This window comes from Grus americana, chromosome 19, assembly GCF_028858705.1.
Source record: "Grus americana isolate bGruAme1 chromosome 19, bGruAme1.mat, whole genome shotgun sequence".
Classification (NCBI taxonomy): Eukaryota; Metazoa; Chordata; class Aves; order Gruiformes; family Gruidae; genus Grus; species Grus americana.
The window spans coordinates 12,157,316-12,179,659 of NC_072870.1; the positions used below are offsets into that span (position 1 = coordinate 12,157,316).

The window sequence follows — 22,344 nt, forward strand, 5'->3', positions numbered from 1 at the left end:
CATTTTACGCGCTTTTTTTTTTTGTTTTTGTTTCTTTTATCCTTTTGTTACAGAAGGCCACTTTTAATTAAAACAAAGAAAAAGAGACAAGTCTTCCAACACCCGCAGGCAGCAGCCTGGCCAGTCCTCGGCCCTGCACGGTGCTACGCGGAACGGCACTGAGGTGGTGGTGCCTTTCCTACCCCGATGAGCTGCGTACGATTGTAAAAGAGCGGCAGGCCCTGCAGAAGGGACGGCACCTCCGTCCAGCTCCCTGCTCAAGAAAACAAAACCCGATCCTGCCGGGGGCCACAGCACCTGAGCCCCCCCCCCTTGCCTTCAACAGCCAGTATCAGCCCAGCACGGGGACACACTCACTCACACACACACACACACACACACACACTCTCTCGCTCTCGCTCGACGGCAGCGCTTTGGCTTCAGCCCTGTTTTCCCGGGTGCGAGCGGCGGGTCGCTGCCTGGCCCCCACCGTGCCCCCGGCCCCGGGAGCCGCACGCGGCCGTTGCCACCTGGGTGGGCAGAGCACGGTCCCGCTCGCCAGGCAGGGCTGCGCACGCACCCTGGGACCGTCTGGGGAACAGCCCGCGCCCCACGGCACCACCGACCCCAGCAACACCACAGGCACGGGAAAACCCTCCTGACGGCCGCCGTCCTGCTCCCTCCGGCCGAGCTGGCTTGCCCGGACCTGACCAGCCCAGGCGTGAGCAAGGGGGGTGCTCGCCTGCCTGCCCGACCAGCGAAGTGCAGCCCCTGCTCCTCCCCAGGGCATCGCCCCCCCTCCCCAGGCGAACCCCTCACTGCTCAGCCCCCATCAGGGTGCACCGCTCCGGAACGCAAATCACAACCAAAGCCTGCAATTCCTTCCCTGTGGGGCATCATCATCGTCATCAAAGAAAAATGCACAAGAAATGGTTTTGGTCGAAAACCAGCTCTCAAACCCACCGAAGCTGTTTGAGTCCGTGGCTGGGCGAAACAGCGCTGCCCCGTGCGTCAGCAGCTGCGCCGTGTCCCTCGCTCTTTGCAAATCAAATGCCAGCAGAAAAATGGCCTTGTTTGAGAGGAAGGCTGAAGGCAACGGTCTGGCTCAGCCTCGGGTAAGAATGAGTTGGTTTTCAGCCTGATGCAGTTCACACGACATTTTCAATGTTGGGAGCTGGGCTGCAGGTGAGGCGCTGAACCTCCCCCCCCCCCCCCCCCCCGTGCCCCGCGCCAGAGCGGGCGCCAGCGGCCGGCATCCTCAAGTCTCTCCTCAGCCTTTCCTGAGATCGGCGTGGGTTTTTCCGAGAAAGGCGCGAGTCAAGACTTGAAGACGTGGCCCTCGGCAGCTGCCATCGCTGCGGCGCCCTGGCCGAGCTGGAGGTGCCGGCAGCAGGAGCCCTGGGTCTGGGCACGAGTCCTGTGTCCCCAGCAGCGGTGGCACGACTGGGACTGTTGGTACTCTGCGCAACGCCCGGGCTTCTGCAGCCAAAACCATCCCTCACCCTGTGCTAGGACGGGAGTGTAGCCCTAAGCCGGGCTTTAAAACCCAGCTCATAAATTGGGAATTGAAAAACTCCTACCCCTTGTCCACCTGATACTATGCAAAAAAAGGGTATAATTCCTTTTGGTAATTTTTCTGCATTTTTTTTAAACTCTGCTCTCTCCCTCGCCCTCCCCACCTGTTTTGCCCTGATCGCTGTTAGAAATCCTGAGCAATCCGAGGACGAGCACAGGGCAGCAGCGGCTCTGCCGTCACCAGACCGGGCAGTTCAGAGAGAACAGTCTCTCTCACACACCCCCCCTTCCTTCCAAGTCCTGCTGCGGGCGAGTCAAGCACACGCAGACGGCATCAACCGCGCACACCAACACACGTGTGCACAGGGCTGCCCGACCGCCTCGGTCCCCGTGCACGCGACTGCAGAGAACATAGGCAATCGGGTGGTCTCCCTTCCTAAGCTCACCTAAGGGGTTCTGGCTAATTTTGATTGGTGAGGTCAGGAAACCGTTCCTGTGTCTGGTGTCAGCCATAAGAACTCTTTTCAGGCTGATTTTCAAGCAGCAGTTTGGGTTTATTCCTCTCTGACCGCACTGACTTGGCAGGCGAGAGGAAAGCGGCCCAAAGCAAAGCGGTGGACGTGCCCGGCCGCCAGCCCCCTCCTCCTCAGCGGCCGACCCGGCTTTGCTGGGCGCCGGGGCAGCCGCGGGGCTCCCTGTGGTGGGCTCGGCCCGGAGGAGCAAAACCGCTCGTCTGCTGGGACAGCAATCCCGCTCCCAGCCCAGGCAAGCTGCGCAAGTGACGGAGCAGTTTTGCACGCACCGCGGCTGTCCGAGGGGTTTCGCTCGCACAGATCTGCCGCTGTCCTTTGCAAACACACACGGCCGTGGTGGCTGAAGTTTTAAGCACAGATGAAGCTTTTGAGCACGTTTCTGCTGTCGGGGAGCAGGCAGGCTGCGAGGTTGGGGAGCACAGAGCCGCAGGCGACGGACCCAGAGCCTGCCCTCGGTGAAACCATCTCCAGACCCACAGGCTGTGGGTCCAGCTTGACAGGACAGAAGTGTCTTCTCAAAACTACTACGCAGAAAACCCATTTGCTATTTTTTTCAGTGGTATGGTTACCAATAACTAATACTATTCAACGACAGAAGAGGTTTCTTGTAAACTTCATATTTATTGATTTTTTTTTTTTTTTTGGGACAAATTAGATCTTCTGAATCCCAAAGTGTACATATATATATATTTATATATAGCTTTCTCCATAGGGAAAACACATTTATCAAAGGAGGAGAGACATTTCTAAAGTGCCCCTTGTTATACAGTACTGAACATGATTTCTAAGAGCATTAGCATAAATCTGAAGTTTCTGAGCAGGAATGACAGGCATGGGGAAAGAGCTGCGGTTTGCTCTTTTCCCCACAGAACAGAAAGTTTGCTGACTTTAAAAAACAAACAGAAAAACCCCAAAGAAGCGTTTCTGGTAGCCATGGAAAAGGCGGATGAGAACGGGGGGACCCAAGACGGCCAGGCCAGCTTAGGGGCCGGCCGAGCAGGACAAGCTGTTCTTCAAGCGGAGGCTGACGCCGATGAAGGGGTTCAGACATAATCGGCACTGCAGAACTCCAAGGGGGAGAGAAAAACTGGCAAAGATGTGGGATTTGTACGTGAGCAGGGTAGTGACACCGCTACCTTCAAACCACGAGGGAGGCAAGGACAAGGAGGTCAGCAGCGTCTCCTGTCCGTACAGTAAAGGCCATTAAATAACCCACCCGAAAGCCCACTTGCCTGTATCGAGTAAAATGGGAGCTCTTCTCTCCATCCCGTCCACTTTCCAGCGTGGAAAACACAGAGCGGCTGCACGCCTGGGTCACTGCTAGGTACCAGTATCTGTCCCGGGACAAGGAGCCCACGGCGCTAAGGTGGGAGCAGAGTTTTCAATGCGCAAAGCAAGCCGCCATGCAAAACCGCACGTAAGAAGAGCAGGACCACCCCGCGCAGGCTGGTCCCGCAGCTCCCGCCAACGCGGCTCACGGGGAACGACGCTGGGGCACGGGGGGGCTCTCGGCCAACGCTCGTGTGCTGAGCCCCGCTTCCCCATCCGGGCTTTTTCTCCTTCAATAATCTCAGCCACTCCTGACTAGAAATGAGGCTTCCTGCCTCCGTTTTATTTTATGAGTTGGAACAGCAAAGAAAGGCAGAAAGATGCTTCCTCCCCCTCCTAACGCCGCTACGGAAGGCAAAGCCATGCGGTTCCTCCCAAGAAGGGAGATGACCCTGTAGCAAATAGTTTTCAAAAGTTTCTGATGAGGAGCAACTGCCCTGGTATCTAACGCTGATCTCTGAAATACCGGCACACAAAACACAACGTCCTTGGGAAAGCCCCCGCGTGTACACGGAGATGACAAAGCCGTGGCGATTCCGCTTCCCCCACAGTGTTAATGGTGCATGAGAAGTGTGAACAATCATCTGTTTAAATGTGGTTTAAGGAAAAGGAATCCTTAAAGATTTGTCCGGTCTGCTGTAGAAACGGTGCTAGCAACACGGGCAAGAGCTTCCTGGACTCAAGGATGCAAGAAAAAAATAAAAAATAATTAAAAAAAGTGTTAACTATGGAGCAACCCAGGGCTTTATACACAGATTTAATGCAATCCTCAGCCACGTCTGCTCAGAAGGCACAATCACGCTTCATCTCCGTTTGCAGTAGTTACTCCTGCCTCCAGCGCAGTTTCAACCACAGCACGGACGGTATGGAACTGGCAAGTCGTCTTCATTAAACCTCTGCCACCGTTCACAGCAGTCCACAACCAGGCAAAAGGCCCGTTGGAGTCAACGGGCATTTTGGGCAGACTACGGACCACGCTTTCCTTGCGGAAGATCTCGACCCAAATCCAGGGCGTAGCCAGCATGGGAGCTGCAACCGCTCCGCCCCACCTCGCCGCCTCCTCTCCCGGGTGCCGCTCCGAGCGCACCCAGCAGGGACGGTCCGCACACCCCGCCAAGGAAAGCGTCCGCTGGCCACAGCGGGAATTTCGCCTGCGTTAAGGACTGCGGCGTATTTGTTTTCAAAAAGAGAGGAAGACGGAAAAGAGATCATTAACAGCAGTACGACACACAAAGCGGTGCGAGGACCAGACAATGCAGTCAGCAATGAAACACGTCCCAAGCGACCTCCCAGGCAGGCTGGCAGGCGCCCGCAGAGCCAAACCACGTCCCTCCTCTCGTCACTCCGTGGGAGTTTGCCAGACTTCACCGAGAGCTGACCTAACCGCCGGAAAGGATGGAACAAGAGGGTCCCTTAGGATGAGGGGTTGTTCTTTGGTGCACGCCTCGCTGTGGTCTGTAAGACACGAGTTATACCTGCTGATCTCCTGGAGCGTACCATTATCCTGTACAAGACTAGCTATTTTTTTTCCCCCGAAGAAAAAAAAAAAAAATGTCAAAATGCTTGCACTTTGGAAGATACCACATGCACATTTATCCCTTTCTATCCACTGACTCCCACACTAAACCGAGGTCAGTTCAGGAACAAACTAACAAAGAAAATTAACCCATGCAGCAAATCTACTCAATTTCTGTTGGTCGTCTTGTCCCAGGTTCCACTCTGTCAGGCCAGATAAACACACTGCGAGTTGCCAGCACAAAGTATCTGCCTCTGCAAAACAAAAACGAACCCGAGAAACCTGGGGGCTTGGGACTGGCAGGAGGAATCCTGAAAGGGGGAGCGCCATGCACAGAGATCTGCAAAATCAATTATTGCATCAGCAAAACCAAGCCAAAACAAAAAACAAACTCCCCAAAAAACCATCCAAACAAAACATTGTCAACCATTAAAATAATAAAAAACATTAGTTTTTTGACATAGCTATAAAAATCAAGTCATTTATAAAACTGCAACAAATGAAGTCCGGTTGTGTATTCTTTTTCCTTTTATTAGACAGGACAGAGAATTTCCTTAAAATGCCATAACAAGTCACAGTGATTTTAGATGGTTTTTTGAAATGTAATATATTGACGGGAAATACCTTTAACATGGTTTAACTTTTTTTTTTCTTTTTTTGTCACTGTATATGTACCCTGGTCCACCAAACCATCTATCTTAAAGTTTCTTGTTTAGAGAGGACACTCTGTCTTCTTCCTCCAAAAATGAATTTTGTCTAATAATCCTGCAAAATAATCAACCTTACAAAAGGCCTTCTTCAAATGTTATATTTATATATATATGTATATACATATATATATACACACACATACACACATATATATAAATATAGACTTCTATGATTTTTTTTCCCATTCTACGCAATGTCTCAATAAAGAGATCAGCAATTTTTATTCTACAAAGAAGCAACACATAAAAGGGGAAAATTAAAGTCTTAAGAACATCATATCCATATTTCACTGATTACACATAAAAGGAAAAAAAATCACCATGAACAACTGTCTTTGAAGTTTTCTCAGATTAGCAAAAGTCAAGTGCAGAGAGGCCCCGGCTCTCGCTGCCAGCGGCAGGTTGGTTACTGGGCGGCTGAGGACAGCCCAGCCCGGCATCCTGCCACTCGGCGCTTCTGCACTTCCCTCCCGCGGAGTCGGATGTGGTTGGAATGTATGGAGTTTAGGAAAGGTTCCCAACAAAGACCTCGCCGTCGGACGATCCCCTCTAGGCCAGCTTCAGTGTGCTCACTGGGAATGATGGCATGGTTACCATAGTCACCGGATTTAGGACCGTTTGCCCAACTAACTGCGGGTGATGGACAACTTGGGTTCCTACAGCAGGCTTGGCCATCACCGCTTGCTGGCCAAGGTTTGTGGTTCCGTTCACTTGCTGGTGCGAGATCGTGTGAGCAATATGGCTCACCACGGGCTGGCTGACGGCCACGGGCTGGGGGTAGATGGGCAGCTGCTGGCCGAGGTGAGCCATGTGGTTGATGGTGGCTGGGTGCACAGTGATGTGGCCGATAGGCTGAGCAGCAGTGGTAAGTTGCACAGGGCTGGACGTGGAAGGTGCAATGTGAGCAATGTGCTTGGTCTGTGGACCCTGAATCACGTGGTTGACAGTCTGAATGACCGAAGCGTGGGTAGTGGCGGTGTGGGCAATAACAGTCGATTGCACGGTCGAAGCCGCCACGATGTGAGTCTGTGCAGGGACGATCGCCTGCGGCTGGACCAGTGCTTGTGTCTGGATGGGAGGCTGTGCGTGGGCTGGGGTTTGTTTCTGCTGGATGGAGAGGTGCTGAGGCAGAACCGCCGGGTGGTGGGAAGCAGCGTTTGAAGGGACGGCTTTCAGGAGCTCTGGGTGCTGGCGCTGGGTTAGTTTTGGTAATGAGTTCACTGGCCTGTCATCTTCCATGTCTTCATCCATGTTGTCTTCACCCTCTGGAAAAAACGAAAGGAAGAAACTCCCATAAAAAAGAAAGCAGAGCACGAACTGGATTAACCAGCCTCCCTAAAGGGCAGCACAGGCGGCAGAGACAACAGCAGGAGGAGTCACTGAGCTACGGGCAGGCGGCACGGCACGCTCCGCTGAGCCCCCGTGGGGCAGCACACCCCTCTCCTCCCTGCTGGTGGGCCGAGGACCCGGAGCCAGGCAGGCATGACTAGCTCGAAGCCCCGGCTAGAGAGGGGTGCTCGCAGCAGGCTGAGGTCCCGCTCGGCAGGCAAGGGAAGCAACGTCAGCAGAGGCAGGCGGAGAGCACCTGGGCTGAACTCCGTCTGGGCTGAAGAGGGCTCCTCCTGGGAAGAGGAACGGGGTTTCCTTTCCTGTCCAGGTTGTTCCACTGATCGGTACCACCCCTTCTGCTCCCAGAGCGGGAAGGAAACAGCCATGGACAAACATGGCAGTGGGTTCCTTGTCCGGGTCTGGAAAACTGACTCTCGTCCAGCCCAGGAACTAATGCAGCAACGCAGGAACATGCTGACCCTGCGGAGATGAGGAAGACGAGCAGGGCACCTTGCGCTGCCTGCGCTAAAGCCAGCCATGCAGTAGAGATTAAAAATCTCAGAAGATACAGAAGCAGCAGGAAAACCAGGGAAGACACTTCCCTTTTGCAAGCTCTGTGGTTAGTAGTAGCTTGAAGCGATCATTCTCCGCAGAGGCCGGCTGGAGAGGTGAATGGCTGACACTCCTACTGACAAAGCACTCCTACTGCCAACTTCCAGCAGCCTACGTGTGGAGCCTGCGAGCGCGTTCAAAGGTGATGAGCCCGGTACAAGCCTCAATGAACCAGGAAGCTCAGGTTTTCCCTTCCTGGAACCCGCTGTATCGTCTGCCTGGAGTGCCAAGAGCAAATGCTGTCGTGATTTGAAGGAACTGCTGCAAATGCTTATGGACTGCTAGAGCCTCCCCACCTCTGGGTAGCAAAGCACTGTCCATCCACGGACTGCCTATTCTTCCTGCTGCAGATCACCGGTAGGGAGAAAAGCATGCACTCCCCTATCTCACAAAAACTTCTTACTGGGAACAGCACACCAGATATTCCTTAGTATCATTTCATCTTCACTGTGGCTCCTTTTCACACAATGGGAAGGCTCGTTAAGTTGTTCAAATGCTCTGGCGATCCTTCCTGTACCGATTCCTTCTTCTCTACGTGGCTGAACACCCTCCTCCCACATCCACGACAAATACACCAGGATGCTCACACACCACTCAGTTCTAACAAGCAGGAATGCAGAGTTGTGCAAGAGGAAAGCTAAGTTTTGAATGCAGGGATCTCCACGTGAGGTATCAGCAGACTGAATGTGCAAACCTGCGTTCTGCATCTACCTAATGTTGATGCACAGTTTTCAGTTTACACAAGCGGCAGTGTATTATTAAGCCAACAATAATGATTACGAACCACTTGAAAACCTTCTGAATGCAAAGAAACATTGAGGGTGCTAAATGAAGATCCCCACCATCGCTATGTAACTGTGTCAGTGACGTACAGTCATTGACAAGTGACTGACAAAAAGAAAAATAATTATGGATACCTGATGCTGTCGAGGTAGATGCCTGGTCATCCTCTGGCTGAACTGTCTGTCGAATAATTCTGTCAATCTCCAAGATGTCCATCCACTGGCTCAACTCGTTCTTCAATTCTGCCAGTCGCTGCTGGGTAGCAATCTTCTCTCTTGCCAGCCGCTCCATCTCATGTTCATATTCTTTTTCCTTCCTTTTTAAAGTCTAAAGACAGAGGGACAAAAAAGAAACATAAGGAGAACAAAGACAAGTATAATCTACACTAACCTGGTCACTCCCATGTACATAGCTCGGGTTTTTTACTACCAGTCATGTTGGTATAAAACGTGTTCAGATATAGTTACACCTTTCAAATTCAGGCAGAAAGGGAAAGGACAAGAGCTGGCCATAAAGGGCTACTTTGGCCAACTGCCTTCTGAGGGAAAAGTGATGAGCCTCCAAAACTGAAATGCTTAACCATGTCAGGTGTGAGTCCCTTCCACTCCAGGGGTAAGCTTAAAGCCCAGAACTCCTCAGGAAAAGCTGTAAAGAAGTATTTCTGGCACTCTAAAAACAGACAGTGAAATCTTCTTCCTGCATTCTCCCTCTTTCACTCTAGCCTTCCCAACAGAACTAAAAAATTCAGAACCAAGAGCACCGAGCTATGACTATGACTCACACCTGTAACGTGGACACCAAACCCAGCACAGCACTTGCACCCTGCTGACCTCCCCAGCTACACGCAGGACACCGATGGTACAGGTGTGCAAACACGGGCAAGAAAGAACCTCCGTAAGGACACCCACAAACGACTCGTGGATGCAGAGCACTCGTGGACCCTGAAGCAGACTGCCCGGGGTCCGAGGGATTTGTGGGAGGTGCAGCAACATAAAGCAGGACTCCTCTCTCCTGATTCAGGCCGAGGGAGCTCCTTGTTGCGCTTCCACATCAGTTTAGAGCGACAGGGGTCAGAACTCAGTTCCCACCGGCAGCCTCCCTTCACCTGCCTTATGAAGTATTTGAAGAGGATTAGGGCTTATCGCAGACTGGTGGGAAGGTGCGAAGGAAGGGAAATGGGCGCAGTTCCCTCCGGTCGCCAGGCGAGAGGCCACGAGACCACGGTCAGTTAGCCCCTCGGAGAGCGGGGCTACGCAGTTTTTACTACAGACGTCTGTTCCCAAACATCCCTAAGGAAAGGACGCATCTAGGCGGAGAGCAGTGCTCCTGCGCAGCAACGGACTGCTGGCCCGTGGCTTGAGAAGGGTGGAACAACCCCACGGCTTGCACGAGGACAGAAACCTTGTGCAGAAAACCCTGCTCTTATGCGGGAAGATAAAACCACAGGCATGTTGAAGTATTTCAAAGACAAGGTGCATAGGAAGAGATAGTATCTTTTACTAACCCAACTGACAGTAGTTGGGGAAAAAAGACAAGCTTTGGGTACACAAGCTCTACACCTACACACTCTGGTGTGTAACCAGCACGTAAATGATGGAGAGAGAGGGAACTTTTACATGGTCCGAAGAAGAGAAAAAGCACAAGTACTAATTAGCTTCTGAGCAACACACACCACACCAAGAGCTCCTGAACCAGGTGAGATGGCTAAGAGCCGACAATACGGGGGAAATCCTGAAGTCAAATGCGAAGGAACAGTATACGTTCTCCTCTTCTGCTAATGCCCACCCAGCGCTGTAAATCTGATACGATCATGGGTAGGGAACGGAAGAGATGCTGCGTCAGTCAGTGCAGTACGCAAAAATGCCAAGCCCAGTACTATTAATGGAAATATAAACCACACAGATCTGATGGGGATCAATTATTGAGCAGTGCAGCAGAAAAACAATAGCTGAGCTTCACAAAAGCTACTAATTTATGAGATTATAAGCCAGCAGCGTAGCACTGAATAGTAACGGGATGGAGAACCTGTTCCCCAGCCCAGGTCAGCACTTACTATAAGCATAAAAGAGACAAAATAAGTGAAATCTGCAAAGCCCTGTATAGCCAGTCCATTTTCTAAAGTTAAGTTTCACCACTGGGAATCTAAATCACATACACAGTTCTGAAAATACCAGCTATACAGACCTCCACAGAGCCTGCACGGATGCTCTTTTTCACTCACTGCTGGCAAGCACTGCATTTAAAAGCAAACCTTAGACTCGGCAGAGCGGCAGAGGATCAGACTCATGATCTTCTGAATATGTACTCTCTATTTCTCTCTCAAGTTCTGCAGGCCAACTGCAATCAGAACCTGACCTCATGCATTTCAATGGTTCTGCTGGTCTTTTATCTCAGAAGTTAGCCAGGAATAACTTTAAAGTCTGTTCAGCCAGGCCTTTAATTCAGCCTAAGCCAACACAGTGACTAGAGTAGCTCCTGCCTTCTTATAGAAAAGTAAAATGGAAAAAAGGTACCTTTGTCCTGATAATAACAAAAAAGGAAATATTTTTAAAATGGTCAAACAATGAGTATTAGCAGGGCACAATCGTTCCAGATGTGTAAATGGAGACAGCTCCTCTCAACGAGGCTTATGCTGTGCCCCCCGGCACAGCTGGCTCTGCTCAGCCAAAAGCCTCTCAGAACAGAGTTTTCAGGCCAAGGGGGGCAGGCAGCAGACATGCCAACTCCTCAATGCCAAGGGTTTGTACTGGGAAAGCCCAGCAGACCAGTAGCCTACAGCAGTGAGAAGAGGTACTGGGAGAGCAGGAAAGATCTGTCGGTGCAGGAGGGGACGGGGACTGCGGGACCCCCACCTCTGCACCAGTGCTGACTTCTAGCCCAGAGACGGCGTTTAGATCCATACGTGGCTGAAGCCAAAATCCATATGCTAGTTTCAACGTCTGTTATCCTACTGAGTGCAGCCGACGCATTTTGCCTGCCCCAGAAAACACAGCAATGCTGCATGTGTGCTTTGATTTCCTTGCAGCCGAAGGGATGTGGGTGGGACACGGAGGGCAAAGCCAAGGCAATGAGGAAGGTGCACGCTCCTGTGCTCAGCTTTAAATATGTCAGAAGAGAACTTGTCTGAATGTCTTCCCCTTTACTCTCTAATAAGGAAAGAAGCAAGTAGGAGAAGCCTGCGACTAAAATCACTACCTACAGACACGAGCCCAGCCCCTCTCTGCAGCATTTCTCTCCAAGCACGTTCTCCATGCAGTTACTCACAGGGCGCGATAACGAAAGGACAGAACACAGCAACGCGGCTTTCCAGGAAGAGTAAGCAAGAAATCCACGCAGCCTCAGCACCCGTATAGTGCACAGCACAAGCATACTCAAGCAGATTTGGCTTCCTTCCCGGCAGCAAGAGACTCCCAGCACCAGGGGAAAGCATGACTATCAGGTATGGGCAGGGCAGCTGGTAATTAGTCACAAACTTTTAATTACTGAAAAGGCAGGCGAGCACCAGGACGAGTCTCCCAGCGAGAGCTCTGTTCCTCTCCGGGTGCTCCACTCCAGCTCAGGCTGGGGACGTGGCGCTGCCCCAAGCCGGGTGCCGCAGGCTCTGCCTCCCTCTGCGCTGCCAGCGGCCCCAGCCCTCCCCGTGCTGGGAACTGACGGGGTGCCAGCTCCCGGCAGCCACTCGCAGCGACTGCACGCTCCTCCCGGAGCTCCTGCAACGGCCCCCCCGGCCGGCGTGCTTGCGCAGGCTGGGTGCTCTCCAGGGGAAGCTGCCGGGGAGGCTGGAGGAGCAGATGGGCTGGAGTCGTTGCTGGCACCACTGATCTTTCACAAACTATTCTAGGATGCAGTTCAGGGTGGCTCACTTGGTAAAGACGGATCTCCCGGATGAGCTGCTAGTTGGCCTAATAACAAACTTGGTGTGATTAACCGGAGCCTTCCTCCCTCTCCAGCAGCTCCCCCTCCGAGCACTGCCCTGCTCCCCACAGGCACCGGCCTTGCAGGGCGCAGCTCCCTCCAGGCTCTGCCGGGGCTGCGTGCGTGCCCGCCCTGCGGCTGGGAGCAGGACAGACCCAGCCCTGACCCGCTGGCCCCGTGCAGCAGCGGGCACTCGTCTCCTGCAGGAACCTGCTGGAGAGGGGACAGGGAGCAGGGACCCTCCTGCAGCCGCTATGGAGGGAAGTGGGTGTACACCTCCCTGCGACCCTCTGACCACTGCCCCTCGGACAGACCACTGTCTAGCATCTGCCTGTCGACAGGTTATTTTCTGCAAATCATCCTGCCCTCGTGAGGTGCCAGGTTTTCCCATCAGTCAGCAGAAAGTCCCCAGTGAAGCCAAACCTCAGGCATCCTGACTTTGCTCGCCTACCTACTCCCAAACAGAAAACACCTTTAGAGACACGCACTGATCTCCAGCAGGTTTTTTCTAAACCAGGAATTTCTTACAGCAGCAGTATCACAATGGATCCTACACGATACAATACCAAACAAAAAAAAAAAATAGTCACAGCAGTTCTAAAATAAGAAGAAACTACATACAACTCCTTTCACCGAACCCAAACCTCTGGGATCTTCCAACAGAAGTGGCACGTAAGGCTAGAGCTGAAACAGGCAGACGGGACCCTGAAACTACATACAACAAAATAACTAATTAAGAATGAAATTTCAATAAAAGGAATTTATGCAAATGCCCTACTATCGGTCTGACAAGGTCTGGAATGTCATTAATGCAGAGGCACGTGTGTCTGGGACAGCTGCAAGTTGGTAACTGCCACCCGCCCCACTGGGGGCCAGGAATGGCAATGGCGAGGCCCTGATAACCCGGGTGACAATTAACCTGCCTGCCAAGATCCTGAAGGATACGCATCCCCAGATTTGACCCAGGCCTGAAGACTCAAACCCTTGTTCCAAATTCCCTCCCCAGAAGACGTTGCTTTCCTTTGCACTGTCCTGCTCCTTCTCTCAGGACCCCGCAGCAGGGGACAGGTCTGGAGTCCCCCAACTCCTGAAGTCACTACTTTAAGGATGCTTGCACCAAACGTTGAGAAATCCTGAGCACAGCTCAAACCAAACGGCTTTCCCTGTCAGAGTAAGAAGGCAAAGGTAAGAAGCCAGCAGGCAAGAGGGGTCACCGAAACGCGGCTTTGCCATTGCTGATATTGGCAGATGTAACTGAGGTAGCTGGACTCCCTCCTCCCAAGGTTAAGGTACGGTATTAAAAAAACCCAAACCAAACCACCCCAAACCTGTAGTTGTAACCAATTGACCAAAAATTCCTGCCACACACAAGCAGCTCAACAAGCCCCCAACATCGCAGGACCACCAGCAGACTCCTTTCCCATCGCAGCAGTACCTTCACCCAGGGTGACAAGCTCGAGGACAGCTGTGGGCTAGCAGGAGCCCATGGTTGGCAAGCCCTGCATCCAGGCTTGGAGTCCCTCTTCCAGTGCTGACCTTGCAGCTAGACTTAAACGCTGTTAAAACCCTCTGTCCCCCTCCCTTCTGTGTCTGCTGCAGCTTCGGGCTGGGAGATGCTAGGAGAGATGAAAATCTGTGTGATTTCAAAGTTTATTTGACCTTGAATTACCTGAATGTGAAACAATTACTAAAAAAATCCAGCTGAGCTTCCTCCTGATAGGCAGTTCTGTGCTTTACGAGTTTCATGCTTAGCCTAGATTGACGTTATGTCATGGACTTAGTCCCTGGCGAAGATGAGGACCGGTGCCCACCCAGGGAAAGCGCGATGGGAAAGCCTGTTGCGTGGGGAAGCGCTCCCACTGCCCAGGCTCTCACCGTGCCCAGGTTCCTCCCCGCGCAGTGCGATGCTGCGGTTTGGGAAGCGTCCACCAACCCCAGGGAGCCAGTGGGATCAGACCCGGAGCCCCTTCCTTCTTCTGTGCCTGGCTGGCGTCGCTGCCACCCCGCGCGCCTGTGTTTAACCAGAGAAGCAGCATGCAGACAGCATCGCGCCTGCGGCTACCTGGTGCAAATGCCTTCATTTAACCTGGTTCATGAAACACTGATCCCGCTTCCAAGGGTGGAAAAGTCACTGAAGTTACCTGCATTTCTGCTTCCCCACCTGCCCCAGAGAGCAGCGAGGACCAGCTGGCACTGGGAGCTGCAAACCCCTGGAGAAGGCACGGTGTAGCCGTCCGCAGTTGTGGTTCTGTGTTCTGTGCAAAGCAGCCGGGCACTCACAACCCGGAGCCGGTGAGACTTGATCTGCGCACAACCCACGTGCACCACAGAAGGCAGCGTGACTTCCGCCAGCTCAACAGACGCACACACACCCCCGAGACTGCTCTTTTCCAAGCAACAAACTTCAGCACAGACTCCTCTCCTTATGTTTGTGCAGCGATGATTGTAGGATTTCTTTCTTTTTTTTCATGTTAAGAAATTAGAAGCCTGGGTTGCCCAGGCAACTTTTACTCTGCAGTGTAAGGAAGCTACGGTGAGAATCACAACTTTAAAACCACTTTATCTTTCACTTCTATACACTTAAAAAAAATTCCACTAGAGCACCACTTAACAGAGCCAGTAAACCCTGACCCTGATGTGGGGGAAGCTGACCTACCCCAGGAAGAAATCACGGATTTCCTCATTTTCATGTGAATGCATGCATGGCTTTTGATGATTGGGAAGTTTTGCTAATTAGCTGCTGGCTCTGGTGAAAATGGGTTGATCATTTCATGCTGAACATTTACAGTTCTCGCAGTTTAACTCCTAACCGCACGTGAAATACAGAGCTGCGGCCAAATAAAGTGCACAGTAATCATTTGCTGCAGGGATCAGCATCCCTGCAAGAACAATTCTGAACGTGAAAGCTGTATTTAAAAGGTGCTTTAACCACACACTTCAGCGTGTGTGTAACATAAAGTACAAGAGTGGTCCCGTGGAAACCACGCCTGGCTCTGAAGCTGAGAGCAGGTCCTTTGCTCGGCAACGCCTGCAGAGACCGAGGGCCTGGGACCCGACTGACCCGACTCTCCCATGCAGTCGCCATCCGCGCCGCACGGAGCAGCTGCTGTCACCGCATCCAGGTGGGAACAGCGACAAGGAAGCAAAGGCAGCGGTGAAAATTCCCTTCGTCTTTTATTTAAACAGCAGCAACCAAATTCAAATCCATACGTGGGTTTGCTTTTGCTCCCCGTGAGTATCTGATTTTCCTCCTTTACACGTAGCTGTGAGCATCAAAGCAGCCTTTACCCACGTGGATTATTAAAGCAAGACCAGCACAACCGCAGTGACAGCAAACGCCCGATGCGATACCAGCTGTAACATTTCGCTCCTTTGTGCCCATCCTTCTCGCCGTTTCAGAGCTGCTATTTGGTCCTTGTGTGCATCCCACTTGCCATTATTTGGTAAACAAACCAGACACAAACTACTGTTGTCACTACGCAGCAACAGTCGTTTGTCACTGTAAAGAATTTTCCATTTTATAGCTGGCTGTAATTAAATTGCTTATTCTTATGTCAAGATTGAAAATAATGCCCCTAAATGCTTTCTCTGCGCTTGCCTCAAGAATAATGCTAGCCCTGTGGTTGGCATCAGTGAGGTTTAAAAGGTCTTATTTAAAAGCTCCCCTTATAAACATTATATTAGCAATTTAAAAACACACTTTCAATTATGAGCTTTTCCAAAAGCATATTTCAGCTGCTGTGTTCTATTACATGGTGTTCGCTGATTAAAAATTGCTCATCAATGAGCAATCACGAAAGTGATTTGCAATTTGGAACCAGATTCTTTAACTCTTTGCTAGTGGGATTGCAGCCACTGCAGCAAACCAGGAGCTGCTGGGCCAGGGCAGGTCCCCGAGCAGCAATCCCACCCCTGCGCGATTCAGCGCAGACCCGACCCAGCCGGTCAGGTTTTCCGCTGCCGTACGAAGTTTTGATTGCTATATATATAATGGGAAAAATCAAAGAAAAGGATCTTATCCTTGCAGGGACTGCCACGCTGCAACAGATCTACAGCATGAGTCGCCCACCAGCCTGACTCCATAAACGTTGCAACCAGAAACATCAGAAGACAGTGGGGTGCTGAGGAACCTGCAGTCCCCAAACAGCCCAAGCCCCCAGGACTCCATTGGCAGAGGTGCCACACTCACCTGTAGTACTTTTGGGAGTTTGCATTTGTTGTACCAATTTTTGACATTCCTGCTTGGAATGTTGCTAAGTCTGCCATGAAGTTCTTCAGGTGCAATGAGCAGTTTGTTTAAAGCGCAGCATCTACAGAAATGCCTTGCCCCAACTCAACCCAACCTGCTGCGATGAAGGAGAGCCCATGAAAGCAGGAAAATCGAGAGCCAGTTCCCTGCGTGGTGTCAGGCTGGTGTCCCCAGCCTCCGCACCCGCAGCGGCTGCGCTAGCAAAGGTGCCGGCACCCACCGGAGCCTGCAGGCAAAGGCCCCTGCACCCTGGACCTCCAGGACCTCCAGGACCCAATCTCCTACCGATGCCAGTGGCCCCTCAATTTGCGGCAAGCAGCACCGGGCAGGATCAGGCCACCAGCAGAGTTAACTGTGGTACCTCTCCTGCTTGTGTGAAACCCCGGCTGGTTGCCATGGGAACCAAAGCCATGGTTTCCATGGTAACTGCATCACTCAGCTGGTTCTTGGAGATGAAATCCCGCAGTGGTGCCGGATGCGCTAGCCTGGTACCGCCGACAGGAAAATACAGGTTGCGGCACAACAGTACCACCGCAGCGGCTGACGTAGCTGCTGTACCGCTGCTGCTCCGCTCTCCCACACGTCACCCAACTAAAGTCACCCACGTGCAGCTACACCCAGAGAGCTTGTACTACAGCAGTTCCACCACGCGTCCTCCTGAGAGCCTCTGCTCCCTATAGGATTACAGTCTTGCTTTCCCCAAACATAATGTAAAACGACAACGGGCTCGACCCGGGGCTCTGAGACGTTACCGCAAAGTGCTCGGCCCTGGGGGAACGTGGGGAGGGGTCCTGCAGTGACAGTTCTCAGCGGATTTTGAGACGTGACAGCTTGTGTGTTGAGGGAGAGGAGCAGAACAAGGACCTTAGGCTACCGCTGGTTTTGTGCACCAATTTCAGCTTCCTAAGCTCTCAAAGCCAACGCTTTATATGAGCACCAAAACCAAAATAAAAATTGCAAAGGGAAACGCAGAGGCCATCCTAGGCTACTCGATCCGATCCCAGGCACAGCTGCTACCCTTCAAAGGAGGCGTGAAGCCCTGGGTGCAGGTCTGTCCACAGGTCTCTCAGACCCAACGGGCTGTTTGCCAGCAGCCTCGTGACCCAGCTCTTCCACGTTTAACCCCCTGACGAGGCCGGCAGCCAAAGAGCGCTGTTAGAGCCTGGGAGGTGACTTCACCCTCACGCGCATGCAGTGAGCGCTGTGACTTCAGGAAACGAGCAAGTCGTTTGCTGCAGAGGCTGCACCGGCTTTTCTGAAAGCACAAGAGAAGTGTGCTGGGCAGGGGCTTGTCATCATCACGTTTTTGTGCGCCCACCACTGTTCAATCTAGTCGCAAGGGAAGAGATGAATATCTAGATAGAAACACCTCACAGAATAGGAAATCTGCCTGAAGGAGAGAAATCCTGGGAAAATGAGAACGTGCATTGTTATTTACATTTATTATTTGCCATTGTTAGCACTTAAGACTCCTGATAAAAAAGGACATTGGGCCATTATCTCTGGAACAAAAATACAGCTGAAACGTGGCTATTGGCACTGGCCCTGCAGATCCAAACGGACCCGGGCTCCTGAAGCACTGCTCTCTGGACAAAGTACAAACAGTTACTAGGGTAGAGGGTAGGAAGAATCCAAATCAGGAAGACAAAGAGTAAATTCAGAAAAGACCAAAAAAAAAAAAAAAAAGCAGCAAATGACTGGAACACAGAGTGCAAAACCAAACCAGGGAAAGGCACACCATGCCCAGGGCACTCACCAAAACCACACTGGCTTCTACCAGTTTAGCAGATCTGGTTTATCCCTTGATATGACTTTCAAGGTTAACAGAAATTCAGCATTAAAAGCATTGAAGTATTATTTGCAATGACTAGGTGTTAAGTTTGGTTGCGTGTTGTTTCTTCTATTTTTATTTTTTTAAACAGTCTCTGTCATTCAGGAAATAAGTGAGGAATTTTCAATGATGCTAATGGATTCTGGATGCCCAAAACACTCTGGAATACTGTGGTGTTTGTTATTAGGAAAATTATCCCAAGCAAATTATTTTAATTTGTTTGGAGTGGGAAATGTATCTCTGCTAGAACACTAACAATTTTCTGTAAGGAAAAAAAAAAAAGCGCACTGCATTTCAAGGAGCAATTGTTACTAACGACAGAACTGCTGGACGCGGGACCCTTGCAAGCCTTTCCTGAGCCGACGTGCAGCAGCTCGGGAGAGCAACAAGCAGTTACGCTTTAGAGCTACAGCCAGATCTCTTACTGCTAGAGAGGAGGAGGAGATTAGTGTGGAGACACGTTATCGCTGCATCTACTTGCTGCAGTATTCTTGTATTTTTCTTGGAGGCATCTCACAGCAGCCGCTGTAGGAGACAAAGCACAGTTTTGGATGGGTCCCGGGTACGGCACTCCCTTTGTTCGTACTCCTACAAATTTGGCTCAGCCAACGGGCACGACGTAGCAGTGGGCCGCGCATCAGAACCCAAACACTGCCAAGGCTGTGATGGGGGAGCAGGCAGGTGAGGGCTTTGCCTGGGAGAGCGGCACAAACACAGTTTTGGCAGGTGATGGCGGTTCCAACAGCCATAAGCTCGGAGAAAACCACCCTCCCCAGGAGAAGAGGACCACCACTCATCCCCAGCAGCATGGGTGGCACGGGGTCCTCCCACGCGTCTCCCACCCAGGACGCAGGAGCAAGGCTCAAAGCCTACCAGACGGGCAGTCCCCCCGACTGCAGACCACCAGCGGTGGGGCAGGCAGAGGTCGGCTGTCCCGCTGCATGGAGCCGGGGGCACGCCTGGCACCACACAGGGCTCTAACCCACCGCAGCGAAGGTCTGGTGACTCAGAGGATGCCATCCTCCCACACCACCTCTCTTCCCTGTTTCTCCATCCGCGTAAGGAGGTCGGAGCCAGTTACTCATCCCGATGGCTCCACCTACGGCCCACGGAGCAGATCTGGGTCACCGCAGGATTTCTCTTGACCTCCCTCCCTCCCTGTTATGGCCACAGCGGCAGTGGGAGGACATAAAACCCAGTTGTTAGATACAAACCGACTCCGGCACCCATGCAAGGCCATACATCGAAGCCGTGCACCCGAAGGGAGATCTCTGCCGCCGTGCTAAAGGGCTGAGGGCTGGCACAGCAGCTGCGGTGCCCACCCTGCCTGCACACCGCCGGTACTCAGGCTCCCAGCCGCTGCTCGTGAAGGTGGTCCCGAGGCTGAAGCTCCTCTGCACGGTGCAGCACATCCCACTGGGCTGAGATTGCCTTGGAGCACGTAAAGCCCCATGAAATTCTTCAGTATGAAGTGACAGGAAGGTGCCAGCTGCTAGGGACGATGAGCTCTGAATCACGACACACACTACTCCGAAAGCGCAGAATATTTGCTTTCTGCAAACCCGCCCAACCTGCGCAACATTAGCATCACTGCAGAATGAAATCGGTCATCTTTCAGAGATACTCTCAAAGATCTCGGCCTTTTGGGAAGAGGAGCAAAATAAAAGTTGTTCTTTCTAATGCTGCAGGAAACTGCACAATCACCCTCGAGGAGCTAGTTCCTGTTCTCCTAAATACAAATACATTCCATAATCAGGTACCTGCCCAACAGATGACGGCACCAACTCGTACCTACGTTGTACAGGACAGCAGGTCACCTGCCACCTACCTTCCTCTTTCAGCCAGAGCCGTAATTTTCAAAGCCATCATCTTCCCTAAATGCTCTCTCAGGTTGACCTGAGCCGCCTTGTTATTGAGATCGAGATGTGTCTCCGCACGGCAGGACCAACAGTCCCTACCCGTCACCCTCACTATCAGACTGCGGGCTGTATCTCCTCCTATGGGCGCTATACGGGCTGTCCCTGGAGGAACAGTATGGCACCAAGAGGGATTTAAGAAAACAGTAAGAATTCCACAGTGAAAGGGACAGTCTAAACGTAAACTTGACATAGTATTTTAACTCATAATGACGGAAAAGATGAGGAAGACAGCTAAAAGAAATTGGGAAAAAAATCCTTTTTTTGGTTTGTTTATTTGAAGTGCTTGTTAACATCCTGTGCAGAAGCAGCTTCCCTGTTCCACCAGGTCACCCAGCGTCCCACAGCCTGTGTGGGTCTTCCCCGCAGTGACAGCGAGAGACAAAAAAGAAGTCGCAGCTGCACACGGAAAGGTGTTTGGATAGCACCACAAGAATTGGCAGGGCAAGTCCAAGGCACAGGCAGGATCAGAGTCACTATTAATTTTTGATAAATAACAACTGAGACAGGGAACCTTGTAAAAAAAATCTTACTCATACTTCCACATCCTCCAAAGCAGGTTTCATCAGCATTTCTACCACATCAGAGTAACACTGACATGACAACAGGAGATCAAGCCGATACCAGCTTCCTGCTGCTGTACGACAGACAGCTCCAAAATCCCCCTCATTTATTATTTTGTAGTTGGCAACGTCTAGCAAGGCTGCCACCGGCAAAGCTTTGTACAACGTGGGGGGAACTCTGCCATACTTGGGCACACACAAGGATTGTTGTTTTCTTGCAATTATTTGTTTGTAATTTTAATAGGTCAGTAGCTACTTCACCGTAAATTTAAAGAGTGTCACCACACACCTTCGCTGCTGCTATCAAGAACAGGAACCTGAACTACCCTGGTAACTTGTGCCACGGGGCCCCAACCTCCTCCCTGTCGGGCTCTGAGGGAAGAGCAAAAATACAAACCAAATCGAACAGTTACGGTGCCAGTGGGGTTCTTCTGTTTGTTTGGGGGTTTTGCCTTGTTTCAAAGGTAGGTGACTTCTGCAATATTACACATAAAATAAAGCTGTACTTATCGCTGCTTACGCCACATCACGTGCGCTCTCTTCTCTCCTGTGCGCTCTCCGACGTCAGACTACAACCAGACGAGCAATGGCACCTAAACAGGCTACAACACAACCGTCATTTCAAAACCCCGTGCTGTGCTCCGCTTACAGCTCACTTTGGTTTTTACAACCCTGAGCGTTTCTTTAAACTACTAAAGTGACAGCAGTATGGTAGATGTAGATTCTCTAATAATTAAAAAGACACATACAAGATTTATAATTCTGTTTACCCTTTCCAAACTCTCATGCATGAGTCACAAGCAAGACACTGTTAAAAAAAAACCCAACACCATCCCTTCTGGTAAAGGTTAAGAAACAGCTTCCGCTCACTCAAGAAGGTTCACACACCGGGCATTTTTAAACACTCTATTGCATGACACGTTCTGTGGCTGCTGCTGGCAAATAAAAATCCACTGACTGCTCTGGATGGAGCCTCCCTTGGGGCAGACCATGCTGCAGCTGGGGAGGGACGGCAGAGGATTTGGGCTGAGGCGCCCGCAGCTGCCTGGAGCCCACGTCAGCTTTGGTGGGTGCGCCAGCTCCAGGACCAAACTCTGACTCAGGAAGGGAATTCCCGTTTCTTCTACTCAATGACTGCGCAAGTTATCCGAAGGGAAAACGATGTCGGTGCTACTGCGTGCTAAGCTCCGTCGCAGGCTGCGTGCTGGAAGCTATTAAACCGTGCCTGACGGTGGAAATTGCCTGCCTGGCTCACAGTGGCACGCTGAGTGCCAAGAGCCTGGAAGCAATCTGGGCATCCCCAGCTTCTCAGGTTGAGCACCCCATCTCCCATAGCGATGTAGCCTGATTCCTGCCTCTGCAGCTAAACTCAATGCTTCAGTGGCTCCATTAAGGGCAGGAACTAGACCCTGCACTAGCTGTGCATGAACAACTCCTGCTGACTCCCATGAAAGATCAGCCCTACATCCCAATTCTCACCCATTTCACATTCTTAAGCAGGTTCCAACTTGCTTTGCTGTAATAAACACCAGTTTTTAAAGCTCTTATTTCACATCTCTTTCTG

General features: G+C 51.6%; 1 protein-coding gene across 2 annotated transcripts in view; it reads right to left on the reverse strand.

Moving 5' to 3' along the window:
• Positions 1-1,220: 1,220 nt before the first annotated feature.
• Positions 1,221-22,344, reverse strand: part of MNT (MAX network transcriptional repressor) — a 48,701-nt gene continuing 27,577 nt past the window's right edge. For both annotated transcript variants that reach the window (XM_054847758.1, XM_054847757.1), the window contains 2 exons: positions 8,441-8,633; positions 1,221-6,847 (listed from right to left, as the gene is read on the reverse strand). In XM_054847758.1, coding sequence (XP_054703733.1) covers positions 6,132-6,847; positions 8,441-8,633 — 909 coding nt within the window. In that variant the 3' untranslated portion in view covers positions 1,221-6,131. The remainder of the gene's footprint in view (positions 6,848-8,440; positions 8,634-22,344) is intronic.